Raw genomic sequence first — 19,943 nt, 5'->3', positions numbered from 1 at the left:
CAAGCGTAAGATGAAGTGTGGAGTTTATTAAAGTTATTAATTTAGGCATTTCTTTTATAGAACCAATAACAGTGGAAGTGGCTTTTAGAAACCCTTTGAAGGTTCCACTTTTGTTGACTGATTTGTCATTGCTCTGGAAGTTTCAACCTAAAGATTTCAGTGGAAAAAATAATGAAGAAGTAAAAGAACTAGTAAGTTTTTAAAAGGTATTTGTAATAAGCCTGTTTCAGTGAGAGCCTAACCGATGCTGTAATAACATTTCAAATTCTCTGTTTAGTGAGCTAGACTTATTCTTTTTTATGCTTCTTTCCTAGTTATAAAAAGTATGTTGGATTCTTATTGTTTAAAATTGAAAATACAGAAGAACATAAGGAATAAAAATAAAGCTGTCTTTTTGGTATTTAGAAATAACCATTTTAACACTTTGCTGTATATCCAATCATTTTCCATTTGTATTTTTCCCTCATATATAGGATTTTCTCATGTTGTATATGTTGTTTTTAATTCTCTGTTGATTTATATGCATATTTGATTTTAACATGTCTTAATATTTCCTTTTTGCATAATATTCCATCATATGGATGATCTATAAGCTAGTCTCTCTGTTGGTAATTATGTTGGAAGTTTCCATTTGTTTACTCTCATAATCATTCAGTGGCAAAAATTTGCATGCATAGTTTTTTATTGTGATTATTTCTGTAGGAAAGATTCCTAGGCATGAAGTTAGAACATTTTAGGAATAAGTACTTTAATATTCTGTTCACTTCTCAAATTATACTAATGAGCTTCTCATAAGCAGAATATAGGGTTGAAAATCTCATCTTTGAAACATTAAGTGTTCTTATTTATATTAAAAAAGTTTATTTTATAGGTTAAAAAAGCCATCTTACTATTTTATTTTTCATCTTACTGATTTCTAGTGAAGTTCTTGTATGTGCATATCTTTTTTGTTGTGAATTACTTGTTTATATCATTTATATACATTTATTTCTTTTCTTACTCATGTTTGTAATAAATTCTTTATATATTTAAGATGTCATTTTTGAAGCAGGAATGACTCGAACAAAGAATTGTTACCCAGCAGAGTATAACAGAAATACATTTTTACCTAGTTATTAGTTTATTCACTGATATCTATTATATAAATTTTACTTCTTCTTACTACCTTGCTATATGCTTTAATAATGTGGTAAAAGTTATTTTGGGACTGGGAAAAATCCCAACATTTTCATGCTTATTTATGAAGGGAGGACTTGAAGGATGTCTGTTGTACTAACTTTAAACTATTTGAACTTTTCTTTTGAAGTATTTTGATTTTTTTAAAGATTGCCTTACTTAAAGTCTTGCTGTTTAATGGAAGACATTTGTGATTATTTATACTGATTGTGAATAGTTTAAAATATTGAGATTTACCAGGCTCTATTCTGACTTGAATCTTAGCAACCTCAGTCATTTTTCTAATGTTTTATGGATACCTTAAATAAAAATTAGAATACTATGAACACTTTACTCTTGGAAAAGTTTTTTTTTCTAAATATCTATTAGCTTTTTAAGTATATCAGTCTGTTTAATAATTAGATGTTATAGGATGCTTATTAAAGTTAAGTGGACATTTTTCTTATGTATATTGAAGTTACACTTTTTCCTATACATTTAAAGCTCTGGATTTCTTCATGAATTTCTGCTAGTTACGGACTAAGATGCTGAACTGGAATTTAGGGAAATGTGATCTTTATTTCTTTTGTCAAATACCTCATCTCATGGTAAAAGTCAAACAGTGGTCATGAGGATCGGGTTTACTTTGAGTGAGCCAGTTGGTTCTGCTTTGGTGCGTGAGCAGGGACTACAGTCATACAGATGTCATTGATTTGGAGTAGACAGACCTGTTTTGCTCTCCCTACAACCCTTAGTGTCCACTAATCCCTTTTTTTTTTTTTAAATCCTCACCCAAGGACATTTTTTCATTGCTTTTTTAGAGAGGGGGGAAGAGAGAGAAAAACATCCACCGGCTGCCTTCTCCTGTGCACACTCACTGGGGTACGAGCCCCCATGGGTTGGGGCCTGCAGGCTGGGCATGTACCTGACTGGAAATCAAACCCGAGACCCTTAGGTCTATGGGTTGATGCTCCAACCAACTGAGCCACACTGGCCAGGGCTGCCAGTCTTTTATATATCCTGTTTAGGCTGCAATACTCTTCCTATGTGTAGTTAACCAATTTGGAAAAAGAGGCTGGTTGAAGTAATGGAGAAATTTGCTCTTATTGCAAGATTAAATTAAATGGATATTTTGGCCACTGTTAAATGGACATTTTTTGCTGCTACTACATGGTTTTACTGCAGTTGTAAAAATAAACTGCATTTTGCTTGGCCCATACTAGGAACCTAGTAAATGCTAACTATAATTACTGTTATTATTTTTAAGCACTGATATATAGGAATGTTAATAATCTGATACTTTATTCATTAGAATGTATATTTTACAAAATAATTCATTTTTTAGGTAACAAGTGAACCTGAAATGATTGGAACTGAAGTTATTTCAGAATTCTTAATTAATAGTGAAGAATCTAAAGTGGTAATTGATTTTTTTTTTCTGTCTTAAGCCTTTCTAAAAGTAAGGTGAAAACATTTTAAAAATCAGTTTATTCAGTTTGTTTTATATCTTAGTTTACTTAAAAATAAAATTTGGAAGGTTAGGATACTGGAATTACATGGGAGGAAATTAGTGGGAAAAGAACGTTTGTGGTGGTCTTTGGTTTGTTAATTTGCTGAGGAGCCTGGGGAAGAGTTTCTGCGTTTTTCTTGGGGTCAGTATAATATTTGCTGGACCAGAATATTTTGATTTTTATTAAAAGTATTGATGAAGATCCAGGCCTCTGTTGAATTTAGAGATTTTCTTTTGTAGAAAATGCTTCCTAATGAAGAGGTATTGATTGATGATTTAAAAGTTTTAAGTCATGAGTTTATATTTCGATAACATTACAGAATCTAGGTATTACACTGTTTAAGGTACTGTGAAAACAGATAATAAGAGTGACTTAAATATCTCCACAGGCAAGACTAAAGCTCTTTCCCCATCACATAGGGGAGCTGCATATTCTGGGAGTTGTGTATAATCTTGGCACTATTCAGGGCTCCATGACAGTAGATGGCATTGGTGCTCTTCCTGGATGTCACACAGGTAAAGCTGTAAGATTGCTAAACAGTTAGAAAACTAATACTTAATTCAATCTCCATAGAATAGAATGCATGAAATTGAGACTTTCTAAATAGGTTTAATGTACCTGGAACAATGAATAATTTGGATTATTTTCAACTCCGCTATTGCTTTAAAAATAAGCAACTTTATTCCCTTCTAATGTTATTTTTTTTATAATTCTTAGTTTGTACCCTATGTATATTTCTTTTCTATTACTGATCCAGTTTTAGTAAATAAAGTCTAATCAAATATATTCTGACCATCGATTGAGATTTCTGTGGCCAATATAAAAACCATCTTAGCATATTCTATTTTTGAATACTGTCTTTTTTATAAAACATAGAACAAATGACATCATTGGATATTAAACACCTTAAATTCTGTAGTCTATCCTGTGAAGAGAGTAGGATTTTAGTGTTAAGATGATATTTTTGGTGCCTCAATGATATGTTTTACAATTTTTATAAGAGTAAAACTACAAGATACATATTTAACATAGTTTACTTTTTACCCTTTAAATTCCGGGAACCCTTCTAGATCTATTATCTTATAATTTATATTAGTTATCTGAGTTTTAGGTGACAAGATGTCAGGCAATTTACCATGAAATCCCTTACTTCCAGCCCTTTATTTTAGTAGCTGTCTTTTTTAATTTATTTTTTAACAAATTTATAGTCTTGACAGACTTGAATTTAGCGTTTATCTTTTGGGAACTCTTGGAAAGTTTATTGGTCCTTTTAATCTTCAGTTCCTTATTTCTACTTGTCTGCATATCAAGGATGATTCAATACAAAATTTTTTTTCAAAGCAAACAAAAGTAGAGGAACTCCATAAGATTTCAAAAATTAAAAACAAAAAGTTTACACTGAAGTTGAGTATGGTATTCTGCATTTTAGTCCCATATTTGTAATTCTTGGTTGACAAGCAGCAGACAAGCAACATTTATAATCTTGCTAATTTATTGCATATTTTAAGTAAGTTGACTGGGTGTTAAGTACTTTTTGAAGATCCTTTCCTTTCCCACTTGTACATACCTAGGATCTTAACCTAATACCAAAGTTATGGTTGTCAGTAAAATATAGATCATTATTTTATTTAAGGTACCAAATATATTAGTCTAAAATTTGTGTTATTTTAGGATGTTAGTGGGAGCAAACCCTGAATTAACTATTAAAATAAGTTGCATCCCATAAGCAGAATTCTTGTGATTTGGTGTAGTTCGTTATTATGTAAAATGCTAATAGGGATCTGGATCAAACAAAGTACAGGAAATGCCGTCTTACAAGTCTGGTCTGGGAATATCACAGTGACCATCTGAACATTAAAGGCTCAGTAGTCCTGTGGGAAAGATAGTTGTATTCCCTCGATTTCTTTTTTCACACCTACACACACCGTGGAAGCTTTTGGGGGAAATCTCACATTAATATTAAATAACTTTAATTTTCTTTGTACAGTCTATTGAGAAGATGTAGTTACCCAGAAATATTAGTATATGTTTACTATCAGTATATATTTTTGTTAATACATATATTTGAATATGAGTAAAAGTGAAAAGGTTTTATCCAGAAATATTAGTATAGCCCTGCCTGGTGTGGTTCAATGGATTGAGTGCTGGCCTGGGAACGGAAATATTAGTATACATTATTACTATCAACATATATATTAGGATATTATATTTGAATATGAGTAAAAGTGAACTGTTGATCTGTTTAATATTTTGGATTTTTTTCCTTTGAAAATAGATCTTTTTTCATAGCCTGAATGAAATCGTTGGTCCCAACACAGCCATTCTCTCAGATAGATCTTTTTGGTTAATAGCCATTATGGTTAAATATAGGTTTCAAAAAACTTACGAAACCTAAAATTGATATCTTTTATAGTGGTAAAAGACTACCAGTAGTAGTCTTTTGATAGGTAGTCTTTCTGCAAATTAAGTAAGTAATAAAATGAGAAGTTAAGCATCATAAAATATATGTTTAAACATGAAAGGAAAATATGCATAATTCTCTGATTAATGATGCTAATCAAAAATACTAGTCTAGAAGTTTTCTAGAAATAATTGGAAACTTATAGTATTCATATATCAGGCTAAATTGATACCACTTAACATACCAAGTTCTGTTAGGGCATTGATTGTTTTTTATTTCAGGAAAATATTCCTTAAGTATGTCAGTCCGAGGGAGACAAGATTTAGAAATTCAAGGTCCTCGACTTAACAACACAAAAGAAGAGAAAACATCTATTAAATATGGTCCTGATCGAAGATTAGATCCCATAATCACTGAGGAAATGCCACTGTTGGAGGTATTTCGCTTTTTAAAATTTTACGGGTTTAATAATTTATAAGTTCATATGATACTTTAAGTAAATTAATTTTAGATTTTGAGGTTATCGACATTACATTGTACTGTACTTTAAAATTATTATTAAGCTAGCGTTAACTCTAATTCACAAAGCTAAGGTAATCGTGCAACTTGGCATTAAGTTGTAGCCTGCTTATAAAACATTACCCTCAAAATATAAATGGAAATTGGGAAAACACTTCTTAAAGAACAGTTTTGTTGTTAAAATCAGTGAATTTTTTTTTTTTTTTTTTTTAGTGAAGTGTAAAAATGATGTGGGACTTAATGCTCTAAAAAATGTAAGCAATATAGATAAGTATATCAACCAAAAGCAGTCTTTCCTTTGCCCTCTTTGTATCCCTCCCCTTTCCTACTTTCATGCCATATGAACTCAAGGTCTTTTAGTTGCAGAAGACAAGCAGATGGCTAGTTTGTGGAAGCCAAAAAAGAGAAATATATTACTTAGTTGAAGGATATTGGAATATCTCAAGGCAACTAAAATATTATAAAATAATAATAAGTCTCAAAGAAAAGTAAGGACTCAGCAGCTCCAGGGAATGTAGCAGTAAATGTTTGTAATCCTTTAAAGGTAATTGCTTTTGATATGACCTCAGTCTTACAAGTTCCAATTTTTGTGCCATTTTTAAGACAAATTTCAAGTTTCTGGGAGAAAATTCTGGCCTACTCTGGATCAGGGGTCTGAGAGGCAGACCAAAGGCAGACTTACAAAGTGTAGGCATGGACACCGGAGGATGGTCCTTCCTCCTGCATCCTCAAGTTTTCCCAAAAAGGGGAGTTATAAGTTAGCCATTTACCTTCAAAAAGTGCCAGTGATACCAAATTATTGTTTCTCTTTTCAGGCTTTTCATTGTTTACTTATGGATAGTTTTAGTAATTATAAATAGAATCATACTGCACAGTTTATCCTGTGACTTGCTTTTTGTCTTTCACAACATAATTTGTTCCCATTTAGTAGAAACTCTTTTTTACAGCTAGATATGCTATTCATTGTTTACATTGTAATATATTTGAACCATTTATCTATTGATGGGTGCAGTTCTAGTTTTCATCACTACAACAGCTTTTCAGTAATCATCATTGTGTATATGTTTTATCCATGTTCTAGTTTAGATAACACTTTAGGGGTTAGATTGCTGAGTTACAGAGTATATAATTTTCAAATTTTGCTATATACTACAAAATTACCTTCAGCAAGGCTGTAGTAATTTGCACTTCTCGTCAGAGTGGGAGTGCGCATTGCCTCGTATCTATGCAATACTGGGTATTTTCAGAGTTTTTTTGTTTTGTTTTATAACTTTGCAAATCATATTGGTGAAAAATGACATTGCCTTTATTTTCATTTCTCTGATAACTGACAAGGTTGATCAGTTTTCATTTTTTTCATTCATATGATTTTTTTTCCTTCCATATGTCCATATAATTTGCCCATTGATAGCCTTTTACTTGGCTGTTATTTCCCTTCTTACATGGGATGGTTTTTCTTGGTACTAGTTCTACACCAATAGTGGTGGTATAGGTACCATACTCATGAAAATGCTGATCTGTGTGTATTGAGGATGGGATTGCTGAGCTGCATATATTCTCCCCAAGTTTTACACTTGCTTAATTATGCTGCATTTAGAGTTGTGTAGGACAAATAAAAGACTTACAGACTGACTTCAGTGCTAGTTTTTGTTGATTCCTGTTTTGCAAATATTTTAACTTTAATTTGGTGTCTTTCACTATGTTAAGATTTTTAACATATAAAAAGTCATATCTGAGAGTCTTTTTCTTTGTTGCTTCTAATTATTATAATTACTTACACAGACTTCCCTAGTTAAAACTTACACAGCTTTATTTTCTAATGTTTATTTTTTATTTTAACTCAAGGGAATATAATCTTCTGAGTGTCAAGGGGTAGGGATCAAACTTTGTTTTTAGTCTCAATTACCATTAATTGAGTATTGACAACCGATTATATCTTCTTTCTAATATACTAATATTCTGAAAGTACCATACCGTGTTTAGTTTAGTTTAGTTTAGCTTTATTTTTGTTTTGGGTGATACCTATTCTGCCTGGTGCTATTCCCTCATCCCTTTCCTGTCAATTCCATACTCTTGCTTTATCATCTTTTTTTTTTTTTAGTCCAGTAAGCTCAGTCCTTCTCAGAATCTTTTCTTTTCCTTATACTTGTGCCATTATTGTCCAAGCTTGTCAAAGTCCCACAGTAATATATTGGATTTTTAGTAGGATGATTGCATTGCTACAGGTAGGAGTCCTAAGACTGAAAATGGATTGAAATGAATTGGGATCCAAATATTATTTTAGGGCTATTCACCCTTTCTAGTTTAGAAGTCACTAATAAAACATTTTGCTTGGAATTATATGCATAAGAATTTGCTAGAGCTTACTTTCAAAAGGGAAGATCCTGGCCTCTGGTTAAAGTTGAGATTAGTCAGTAGAGCACAGCAAAATACTCAGTTTTTATTGATTCTGCTAGGTTATAACTGTCATTATATCGTATCAATCAAATGTTCTCCAGTAATGATTGTTAAATGTACAAATGGTTTTTAGATGCAGTGCTGCTCAGATAATCTGTTGTTATGGATAGAGTTTTACTTTTAGGCTTCTGCCTGTTCCATCTCTAATTACCTGAGCTTAGCAATTTTCTTCATTTATAAAATGGGGAAGGTTGAATTAGATGATGTGTCATTTTATTTTGTTTAACTCAACAACAGTCTTTAAATTTGCATTCACCGTGGTTTTGATACTGGTAGTTTTATACTTCTTATGTACTATAGTGGTTTTTAAAAAATTTAATTAATAAAAATACAGTTTTCCTTGAAGAGGGTATTTTAGAAGAGGACATCTTATTCTACATAATAACAACTGGTGTTTGGTTGATTAAAAAAACCACAATAGATCCATATCCTAATATTTTACCTAAATTGAAAACATACAAATATACATTTATTCACTATTTTCAGGGGAGTGGATTTAGGTTGGAGGTTTTGGCTATGAATTTTTTGTGTTGCTATAGGTTTTCTAATAAGAGTTTCATTTTGTTTTTCATTTATTCAGCCACATTCATAAATTGTCATTAAATTTCCAGTTTTGGTTGCTTCAGAGTGGGAATCTAAAGATAATAGTCAAATAGTCTTCAGTACAATATATGTCTAGATTTTATCTATAGAGAAAAGTGATACTTTCAGGTATAGATGGAAGCAGCTTACATAATACTTATTTTGTTTAATGGGTTTGGGAACAAACAGTGACCTAAAAAGGAGTAGAACGCAGACATAGTAGAAAGCTTCAAGCCTGTGAACTAATGTTCAATTCTGTAAACATCACTGACTATTTTCAAACATGTCATGATGGTGGTTAAGAGACCTTCTATTATGTTTGAATAAACAGTGATAGACATTAATATTGATTTTTTTTAAAGTAGAGTATTTCTATTCCTAATATCTTGTGTCAGAAATATTTTATGGAATTTTAAGAGTTTAAGGGAGTAGTGAAAGAAGTTACCCATCTACAGTGTCTGGTGAAATAATCTCTTCATTATGTATTTATCAAAACAAAGCCAGCAGAGTTATATAACACTGTAGGCATAAATATGAATATACACACACAATTTCTAAAAATTAAGACAAAAGCTGACTTCCAAAACATACCTGGCCTCAGGATTTCAGATAAAGAATTGTGGACCTACACTAAAGAGGCAGAAGCATGGGCTAACAAAATCACCCAGTAAGTTACTTGCATTTAAAGGATCCTTAAGTATAAATGTCAGAACTACACTGACAACATCTAAAAATGGAGAGATATAAAGATAAACAGTATGAGGAAAGATGTTCTAATGAAGTAACGACTGGCAATCCCAGAGGAGCTGTGAACCATATGAATATCACACTAAATGGGAAAGGCTATAAGAAGTCCTCATTAATTGAGTCAGCTTTTGTTTCCACATGAGTTAGTGAAAGCTTAAGGTTCTTCGGAGCTTTTGGGGTTTTCAGATTTTGGAGATGGAATGATGGATGTGCGTTCTTCCTTTTAAGACCTATAGTGTATTTTTTTCATTTTAATGGTGTATAAATAAATAGTTGAGCTACTTTTCAAGTTAACATCGATAAGGACTTTTTGACTGATGATTATTCATATAACCATATTGAATTAATGTGACTTCTCTTGTCCATAATGCACACAATTATGAAAGTTTTGCCAGTAACCCTCTTACTATTGACATTTTACCTTTAATTCATAGCTCTGAAGTCTGCAACTGAGAAACATAGGTTTCTGTCTCATCCTCTTAAAAGGAGTTGTAAATTACCACATATTCAGGGAAATATCAAAGAGAATTAATAAAATACTTGCAAGCCTTTAGTAAAGAATACAGCATCTTGAAGTGTCATTCATTAGGGGGTTGGAATTTTTAACAGACAATATAATAATATTTTTTCCCTCCAATGCAGGTGTTCTTTATACATTTTCCTACAGGGCTCCTCTGTGGAGAAATCCGAAAAGCATATGTAGAATTTGTCAATGTCAGCAAATGTCCTCTTACTGGATTGAAGGTTGTTTGTAAACATCCCGAGTTCTTTACTTTTGGTGGTAACACGGCTGTTCTAACACCACTAAGTCCCTCAGCTTCTGAGAACTGTAGTGCTTACAAGACTGTTGTGACAGATTCTACCTCTGTGTGTACAGCACTCACATCATCAGCTTCTTCTACAGACTTTGGCATTGGCACAGGAAGTCACCCAGAGGTGATTCCTGTGCCCCTTCCTGACACTGTTCTTCTACCTGGAGCTTCAGTTCAGCTACCAATGTGGTTACGTGGGCCCGATGAAGAAGGTGTCCATGAAATTAACTTTCTGTTTTACTATGAAGGTGTTAAAAAGCAGCCTAAAGTACGGTGAGTATTATAAAACTTTTTAAAAAATGTAACCTCTACGTTTAATATGTGTGCACAAATTCAAATAAACATGTTGATTTTTGTTAACATGTCATTGTTCATTAAGAAATTATTCCAGTTTTGCATGATGTTTATATTTGAGGTTGTTCCTAATATAGCTAGCTGTAAGTTCTAAGAGGCTAACAGTGAAAAAAAGCTACAATAATCATTTTTAGTGGCTTTTCTGTCTCTAAACTTCATGGTTCTTTCATACAACTAGGTATTCTGGACAGAGTTACCACATAATAATGAAATTCACTTTGTTCATGAAGACAACCTGTCTACAGTCATCCTGTGTTAAGAAAATTATTTTACCTTCCTTTCTCCCTTGTGCCCTCCCCTGCCCCATGAGAATGTATGGAAAAAAATGTACATGTATGTGCTGAACAGATGAGTAGAGTGGTGTTATAGTAGGGATCACTGAAGAAATCAAACCTAACTGGCTCTCACAAGGACTGTAGGTTATTATATTACATAGCAGAATATTTTAGTTGTGATTATGCCCTTGTCATTTTTACAGAATTAACTAGAAGTAATTGTGCTATGTTTTTATTTTATTTAATGGAATATTTAAATTTTCTTGTAAGACTTACTGTGAAGAGAAATGGTACAGTATTTGTAAGTGTAAGTACATTTTACATCCTCAGTAAGTGCTAGTTTTCCTCAAGATGACAGAGTGCTCTGGCCAAGGCAATTAGGAAAGACTGTATAGAATGTAATAGAGGTGAAATGAGCTTCCAAGGAAAGTAAAGATTTCAGAATTTGCATATCAAGGGGGGTAGGCAAGAGAATAGTGGGTCTTCATGAAGCTGTATATATGAATAAAGTTTTGCAGGATTTCCAACCTGAATGAGCTAGTTTGGCCACAGTGTAAAACATATGTAAAGGAAGCAAAGGGGAATGAACCTTGAAATGTAAAGCTTTGTGGAGGGCCTTGAATGCCAGGTGAAAGTTTGGAGTTTACTTAGTAGATGTTCAGGTACTTTGAAACCACTGTCAGAGAAGAGGCATAATCAGGATGTTACTACATGAAGATTATTTTCATGTGCTATACAGATGAGTTTTGATGAGCAGGGAAAATGCCTAGAGTCAGGGAGACTAATAGTATCCTTCCAAATTGAGAACAAGAAATTGAACTTAAGCCAACTAGATAATTTTGCTTTATTATATTCTTTTTGTTTGTTTGTTTGTTTGGTCCTGACAGTGATGAGGTTTTAAAAGCTTCATTTGGAATTAAGGAATCATAACACAGGGAGAGGTTTTTAGATTAAATTTGCGATTCTTTACTTCTTCAGTCACAGGATATTAAGACACACAGCAGTTATTTGTACCAGCCGATCTTTGAGTGTACGAGCCACTGTCTGCAGAAGTAATTCTCTTGAGGAAGAGGAGGGCAGAGGAGGCAATATGCTAGTCTTTGTGGATGTGGAAAATATTAATACTGTAAGTTGGTTTAAAACTCAGTTTTGTTTTAAATTGTTTGAAGTGGTTTTTTTGTTTTAATAATGGATTTTTTCTTTGTTCACAATACAGTGTAAGCTAGGAATTTGTGAATGTTTTTGTAGAATACAGTGTGAAATCACCCTAATTTTGTATTAGCTTTGCAATTTTAAGTATCTCTTTAAGCAAAAGGACCTGGTGGCATAAATATGGCACATATTCATATGATATATAGCCCCATATGCCAGTAATTCAACCCAGAAGAGATCCCGTAAAGTATTTTCTAGTCTCACCATGGAGAATCTCTCGCTATAATTGTTTATGAAGTTCTCTGAGGATTTCACATTCAGTATTAATTTGATAACCCTTCACATACATTTCTGACAGTACCATATTCTTTATATAAAGCATTTCAGCCCCGGCTGGTGCGGCTCAGTGGATTGAGTGCTGGCCTGTGAACCAAAGGTTTGTCGGTTCGATTCCCAGTCAGGGTACATGCCTGGGTTGTAGGCCAGGTCCCAGTAGGGGATGTGCAAGAAGCAACCACACATCAATGTTTCTCTCCCACCCTTTCGTCTTCCCTTCCCCTCGCTCTAAAAATAAAATAAATAAAATCTTGGAAAAAAAATAAACTATTACAAACATTTTACCATTCCTATTTATGTATTTGAAATAAAAAAAAATTCTTGAAGAAGGGAATGTAATCTTATAATTAAAATAAAGTCTTAGCTTCAGATTCAGTTCAGATACTTATTTGAAATGTTATTAATTCTATAATGTACTTTGCTTTTAGCTTCATAGATATGTAAGATTACTTCTTTTTAAGATATTTAGGATTAATGCTTTTATGATCTTTCCCCAAAAAACATTATTTGTAAGACTAAGGAAATTTTAATTTCAAATTTTCTCTTGTTCAGGAGAATAAAAAGTGATATACAGTTTAACTTTATTTTATGTATATTGGCTGTGTATTGGGATTCTGTATTGTGAGGTTTTTTTGTGGTTTTTTTTTTTGCCTTAATGGGAATGGGATATCAGAAAGATCAGAAGAAATAAAAAGAATATGATACAGTTTTGATTAAAAATTGACAACAAATAATTTTTGATCTGTTAAACACTACCAGTAACTCATTATGGTAGATCTAATAACTGAATACTTTCAGTGCTTTAAAATGTTCCACTAGGAAGGCATTATAAAAATATTTCTTAATTTTTTTTCATCCTCGCCTGAGGATATTTTTCATTGCTTTTAGAGAGAGAGAAGGGGGAAGAGAGAGAGAGAAACAACAGTGGGAGAGAGAAACATCGATTGGTCGCCCTCTCGCAAGTGCTCCGACTGGGGATTGAACCCGAGACCTTTTGGTCTATGGATGATACTCTAACCAACTGAGCCACGCTGGCCAGGACCAAACTTATTTCTTAGATGAAATGTTGGCTTCTCTAAGAATATTAAAAAGGGGATTGAAGTAACTTAAACTTCATGAAATGTATATTGTTAATTTATTTTAAAATGAAATTTTCATCTTATGTTAATCGATATTGACTTTGATACTCGTGTGAATATTGTTTTCATTGGAATACTCTGTTAATACTCCTAAATCCTGAATGATTCTTTCATTTATTTTTCATAGAGTGAAGCAGGTGTTAAGGAATTCCATATAGTACAAGTATCAAGTAGTAGCAAACACTGGAGGTTACAGAAATCTGTAAATCTCTCTGAAAACAAAGGTTTGTGTCTTTTTCTCTCTTTATAGTAAATTCTGACATACCTTCATTGCTTGATTTTTTTTTTTCAGAGTAGTACCATGATCTAAGATTATGGGTGCCTTTCTTATAATTAACATTGTTAAATATTAAATTGTGCCTTCATTAGTTGATATGACTATACATCGAATTACTTATTTTAATTGATTATTTTCCTTTTTTTTGTTCCCTTCCACACCTTCCTATTTGCATTTTTTCTTTTTTTATTCATTTGTAAAATTGGTGCTTGAATACATGATCCCTTTCAAAATTTCCAACAGTTCAGGAACATATAGAGTAAAAAGAAGTTTTTCTTTGTTTCCTTTGCCATTAGAAAGCTGGGTGTTTTGTGTATAACTATACCTATGTACTGACGTGCTCTTCTGTGTATTTCCATACCTATATAACATTCAAAGAAAGAATACGTATGCTTGTGGTATATATTGACAAATTATTTTCTAGAATATTTCTGCCAGTTTATTATCTTGCCAGTAATGAGATTATCTAGTAACGTAGAGTGAAATGAAGCTAGGAAAATCATATTTGCTCTTTCTAGAAAAGTATTGTATGATACATATTCAAAAGATATAAAGATGTTTAAACCCTTAGCCTCATGGTGAGCCTCCTTATTTTTGGAATTTATCCAAAGGAATTAACTTAAAATATGGGAAAATCCATTAGTCAAAGCAGTTTATTGCAGGATTATGCTTACTAGGGCAAAATTCAGTATGGCTTTAATGTAAGTTTAGCTGCAATTAAGACTATTTTGTGGTCATTAAAATGTATTAGCATTTTAGCAGTGTTTACAATGGTGGAAAGATCCATCATAGCAAAGTATATGCATAGAACAGTACTGGTATAAGTGATGCATATTATGAAGAAATACCGAAAAGAAATGAAGAAATGGTAGAGTGGTGGGACTGTGCCTCCAAGTTCTTGTATTTCACACTTTCTGTTCGTACTGTCAGATAGATAGGTACATACATGCACAGACACACTGAACATGTGTTTCAAGAACATTTAAGTTTATCCTTTTTTAGAGCAGAGTTAGATTTACTTCATTGAGATGAAAGCAAAGACATTTTTCATTAAACATTATTTAGAGTTATGCATTATTTTCCAGTTTGAGGAATTCTGAATATTGAGTTGCTTTTACCATGTTATAAGCTAAGAAAGGTCTTTGATATTTTCTCTTTTCTTTCTAGATGCCAAACTTGGCAGTAGGGAAAAGGGAAAGTTTTGCTTCAAGGCAATACGATGTAAGGAAAAAGAAGGTAAATTTATGTTAACATTTCCTAATGTCATTTTATATTTCATGCCAGTGATATGATTAGTTTATTTCCCCCCTTGTTTTTTTTTAGTTGCCACACAGTCCTCGGAAAAATACACCTTTGCAGATATTATCTTTGGAAATGAACAGGTATGCAAAATTGCCAAAATGCACAGTAACATTTGATTTTAAAAGTCAGAGTTCTGGAATATCTGCCTATTTTGGCAAAACTGTTGCTTTAGTAATCCCCAGATTATTTGGTGGATGAACTTTGTTGAGTTTAGACACTTGACTTCATGCCTGAAAATTGACCAAAGATGCTATATAGATTTATACCATTTTGCCCTGGTTGGTGCAGCTCAGTGGTTTGAGTGCTGACATGCAAACCAAAGGGTCACCGGTTTGATTCACAACCAGGACACATGCCTGGGTTGCAGGCTAGGCCCCCTGTAGGGGGTGAGTGGGAAGAAACCACACATTGATGTTTCTCTCCTCTTTCTCCCTCCCTTCCCCTCTCCTGAAAAATAAGTAAAATCTTAAAAAAAATAGATTTATACCATTTTAGTTAATTAGTTAAAATTAACTTCTTTTGATCACATGAAATAAGTATAATCCTTGGGATTAAAAAAAAAAGAAACAGTATTATATGAAGTAAACTGTCAGAGAAAGTGGTTACAGTGGAACATACAGATGATAAGCCTTTGAATTTTGATATATGGTTCTGAGACCCAAATAATAAGCTGTTTTGTGATTTTAAATGTATTGCTGTCTAGAGCAGTGATACTCTCAACTTCATTATTTATAAGAATCCCCTAGAGCAGTGGTTTTCAAACTTTCAGAACTGTGCAAATCTCTGATTTCATTACATCTTGGGTGGAGTATGGGAATTTGCAGTTTCTAGCAGCCCCACAAAATCTGAAGAGGTGATCTGGGAATCTGCTAAGGAAAAAACTGGACCAAGTGTGTAAAATTCCGTGTAGTTGTGCACTGTTACTGTTACTATTTCTTCCTTCTGTTCTTTTACTTGATAGTTTCAAACATCCTTATACTTTTGTATTTCTAATTATCATGAACATTTGAATTTAGCCTTCAGGATTTCATTTGTTTGTTTTGTTAATTTCATTTCTAAATTTGATATCCCTGGAAACATCATCAGGACCCTTAAATTATGTTCAGGTTGTAATTTTTATTGTATTTACTGCTAAATACTTTTGTATAGGAGAATTGAAGACAGAAACAAACGCATTCTTCCCTTTTGATGAATCTGCTTGAGTAAATGAAACTTACCAAGCAATACAGATAAATGAGAAAACTGTAGGGAAAAAATTACTCCTAATGGGGAAAATGTATGTATTTATTAATTAATTAACTCAAAGCATAACATCTACATAATGTAGCATATAATTCAAGAAATCATAAGAGATTTTACAATGAAACATAATACTCCCTTAAGTGAAATCCCATAGTTCTGAGCCCATTTAAAATTCTTTTCTCATATTCTCTCCCTTCAAGTATATAAGCCAAATTAATACCAGTGATTTTATATGCATTCTACTTGATGGGGTATTGCCCTAGTGTTCTAAGTATTTGAATGAGAAATACGTTATTTCAATAATAAAAAACTTACTTTTCTACCACTTATCTTTTTATTCATTTTCTTAGGGCTACCCATTCATCCTCCCTGGATGCTTGAAAGGTCAGACCTAATGTCACAGCATTGTAGATTATTTTGAAGTAACATCTTTAAGATTCAGGGTAATTTGTACGAGATATTTTAGGTATTCAAGTCTTAATGCGGCCCCCCTATATTCAACAAATTGACAAGAAATCATTGAGTAAGCCTTTCTGTAAGTTATAGAAATATAAATTTGGCAGTATGTATTTAATAGAAAACAATTATGTAGACAAGTGATTTTTCTTTTAACAGATAATAAGTTCAGCAAGTCCATGTGCAGATTTCTTTTACCGAAGTTTATCCTCTGAATTAAGGAAATCGCAAGCCCAGCCATCAGTGCATACAGAAAAACAGGCAATAGAGGATGCTGTGAGATTAATTCAGAAGTGCAGTGAGGTGGATTTGAATGTGGTCATACTGTGGAAGGTATGTGCTACTCTATTACTTCAGCAAACTTTGCTTATAGATACTTGATTTTCAAGCTGAAGAACAAACATAACCTGCCCTTTATCTTTTCCTCTTTAAATGTACCAGTTTCAATATTAAAGTTGTTTTATAGTTTAGCATTTCTATAATGACTTTTTTGCGTATAGGAAGAATTCATTCAAATTAGATCACTTGCGTCTCTATTATTGTTTGTTCTGAATGGTGCTGAGAGTACTGTAGACATGATAAGCTTCGTGAAAGCCAGTATTATTATTAAACTCTTTATTATGGGCACTTTCAAACACTGAAAAAAGGAAACGTAGCACCATAAGCCTCTTGCTACCCATTACTCATTTGTTGCTATTCATTTCTCATCTTTCCAGTTCCCTCTGCCCTTTGTTTCTTTTATTTTTACCATTCTTTATTTTATGCTGCAGCATGTTTTTTTAATGATACAATATTTTATCTGTAAATGCTTCTGCATGTACTTATAGCACACAAAGGCTTTCTTGTTTCATTCAACCCCACAATGTTGTTATCTCAACCAAATTAACAATAATTCTTAATAATTATCTAGTGTTGGTCTGTATTAAGGTTTTCCAGATTATTTGAGAATATTTTAATTTTCTTTTGAAAATCATATCCAAATAAAATTCATACATGGCAAATCAGAATAAAGTTGTTTAGGCATTAGTGTTCCCTAAAGTTACCTGAACTATAAATATAGAGCAGGCTTGCTTCATACAACATAACCTTTTGTGTCTTAGGCATACATATATGCCTAGATTATATATTGTGTGTGTATGTTTTATTTTTATTGAATTTATTGAGGTGATACTGGTTAATAAAATTATATAGGTTTCAGGTGTACAACTCTATAACACATCATCTCTGTATTGTGTGCTCACCACCCAAAATCAAATCTCCTTCTGTCACCATTTATCCCCCCTTTACCCTCTTCTACCTCCGCCCACCTCCCTTTCCTTTTCACTCAGCCCCCCAGTCTCCCTCCCTTCTAACAGTCTGTCATTCTGTTTTCTGTATCTGTAGGCCTTTTCCTATTTTCTTTATTTTGTTCATTAGATTGCACATGTAAGTGAAATCATATGCTATCTGTCTTTCTCTGACTGGCTTATTTCACTTAGCATAATACTCTCCAGGTACATCCATGGTGTTGCAAAAGGTAAGATTTCTTTCTTTTTTACAGCCTAGTCATATTTTATTGTGTAAATGTACCACAGCTTTTTTTCCACTCATCCGTGAATGGGGACTTGAGCTACTTCCAAATGTTGGCTGTTGCAAATAATGCTACAGCGAACATATGGGTACATACATTCTTTCAAGTCAGTGGTTGGGGTTTCTTCAGATATATTCTCAGAAGAGGAATCGCTGGATCATAAGGCAGTTCCATTTTTAATTTTTTGAGGTAACTCCATACTGTTTTCCACAGTGTCTGCACCAGTCTGCATTCCCACCAACAGTGCACTAAGGTTCCCTTTTCTCTGCATCCTTGCCAGCACTTGTTGTTCGTTGATTTATTGATGATAGCCATTCTGACAGGTGGGAGAGGTGATATCTCGTTGGGGTTTTAGTTTGAGTTTCTCTGGTTATAGTAATGTTAAGCATCTTTCCATATGTCTTTTGGCCATCTGGGTCCTCTTTGGAGACTTTGGAGAAGTGCCTATTCAGGTCCTTTGCCCATTTTTTGAATTGAATTGTTTTGGGGGGGTGGTTGGTGTTGTATAAGTTCTTTACAAATTTTGGATATTAAAAACTCCGTATCGGATGTATCATTGGTGAATATGTTCTTCCATTCAGTGGGTTGTTTTTTCCATTTGGTTGATGGTTTCTTTTGCTTTGCAAAAACTTTAATTTGATGTAGTCTCATTTATTTATTTTTTCTTTTCTTTCCCTTGCCTGAGAAAATATACCAGAAAAATATTGCTATGAGAAATGTCCAAGAGTTCACTGCCTCTGCTTTCTTCTGGGATTTTTTGGTTTTGAGTCTTACATTTAAGTCTTTAATCCATTTTCAGGGGTTTTTTTGTGTATAGTGTAAGAAGGTAATCTGGTTTATTTATTTATTTATTTTTGCATGCATCTGTCCAATTTTCCAAACACCATTTATTGAATAGACCATCTTTATCCCATTGTATTTTATTGCCTCCTTTGTCAAATATTAATAACCATAAAGGTGTGGGTTTATTTCTGGGCTCTCTGTCCTGTTCCATTCATCTATATTTTTGTTTTTATGCCAGTACCAGGCTGTTTTAATTACTAAGGCCTTGTAGTGTAGTTTGGGGCTCTGCCATTCCTGAACTTTTGTGACTTGTTGTTTCACTAGATTAGGGAAGTTTTCTATCATTTTTCAAATAGTTTCTTGATCCCTTGCTTTCTCTCTTCTCCTTCTGATACTCCTATTATGCAGACGTTGTTTTGATTCATGTTGTCCTAAAGGTCCCTTATACTATCCTTATTTTTTTTTACTTTTTTGGGGGTGTGGGGGTTGCTCTGTTTGAGTATTTTTGGTTACCTTGTCTTCCAAAGCACTGGTGGATCCTCTGCTTCATCCAACCTACTGTTTATTCATTCTAGTGTATTTATTTCAGATACAGTCATACTTTAGTATTCGTTGGCTTCAGAACTCGTGAAACTCTGTACTCATCACATTTTGATGATTCAGAAATGTTTCAGCACTTGGTGCTTGCTTGGGACTCGTCATACTTGCTAGAACTTGTATGGGTCACGACACTCCCCGCAAGGGAGAACACTTCATTGCTCATTGCATTCGGTACTCGGTTTCAGTTCTCGTCACGAGTTCCAGAATGAATTAACGATGAGTACCAAGGTACCACTGTATTGTATTCTTTATTTTGCACTGGTTCTTTTTTAT

The 19,943-nt window shown here is 33.1% G+C and overlaps 1 protein-coding gene across 1 annotated transcript in view; it reads left to right on the top strand.

The window, feature by feature from the left end:
• The window catches only part of TRAPPC8 (trafficking protein particle complex subunit 8), a 90,481-nt gene that overhangs the window by 51,804 nt on the left and 18,734 nt on the right, over window positions 1-19,943 (top strand). Inside the window, 10 exon segments of the mRNA XM_024580721.4 lie at window positions 61-191; window positions 2,501-2,575; window positions 3,055-3,181; window positions 5,349-5,503; window positions 10,015-10,457; window positions 11,792-11,939; window positions 13,568-13,664; window positions 14,885-14,953; window positions 15,041-15,099; window positions 16,877-17,050. Coding sequence (XP_024436489.2) covers window positions 61-191; window positions 2,501-2,575; window positions 3,055-3,181; window positions 5,349-5,503; window positions 10,015-10,457; window positions 11,792-11,939; window positions 13,568-13,664; window positions 14,885-14,953; window positions 15,041-15,099; window positions 16,877-17,050 — 1,478 coding nt within the window.

The sequence above is a fragment of the Desmodus rotundus genome, chromosome 10 (assembly GCF_022682495.2).
Source record: "Desmodus rotundus isolate HL8 chromosome 10, HLdesRot8A.1, whole genome shotgun sequence".
Taxonomy (NCBI): domain Eukaryota; kingdom Metazoa; phylum Chordata; class Mammalia; order Chiroptera; family Phyllostomidae; genus Desmodus; species Desmodus rotundus.
Note: the sequence above shows the minus strand (reverse complement) of the source record. Positions and strands in the feature narration are given on the sequence as shown.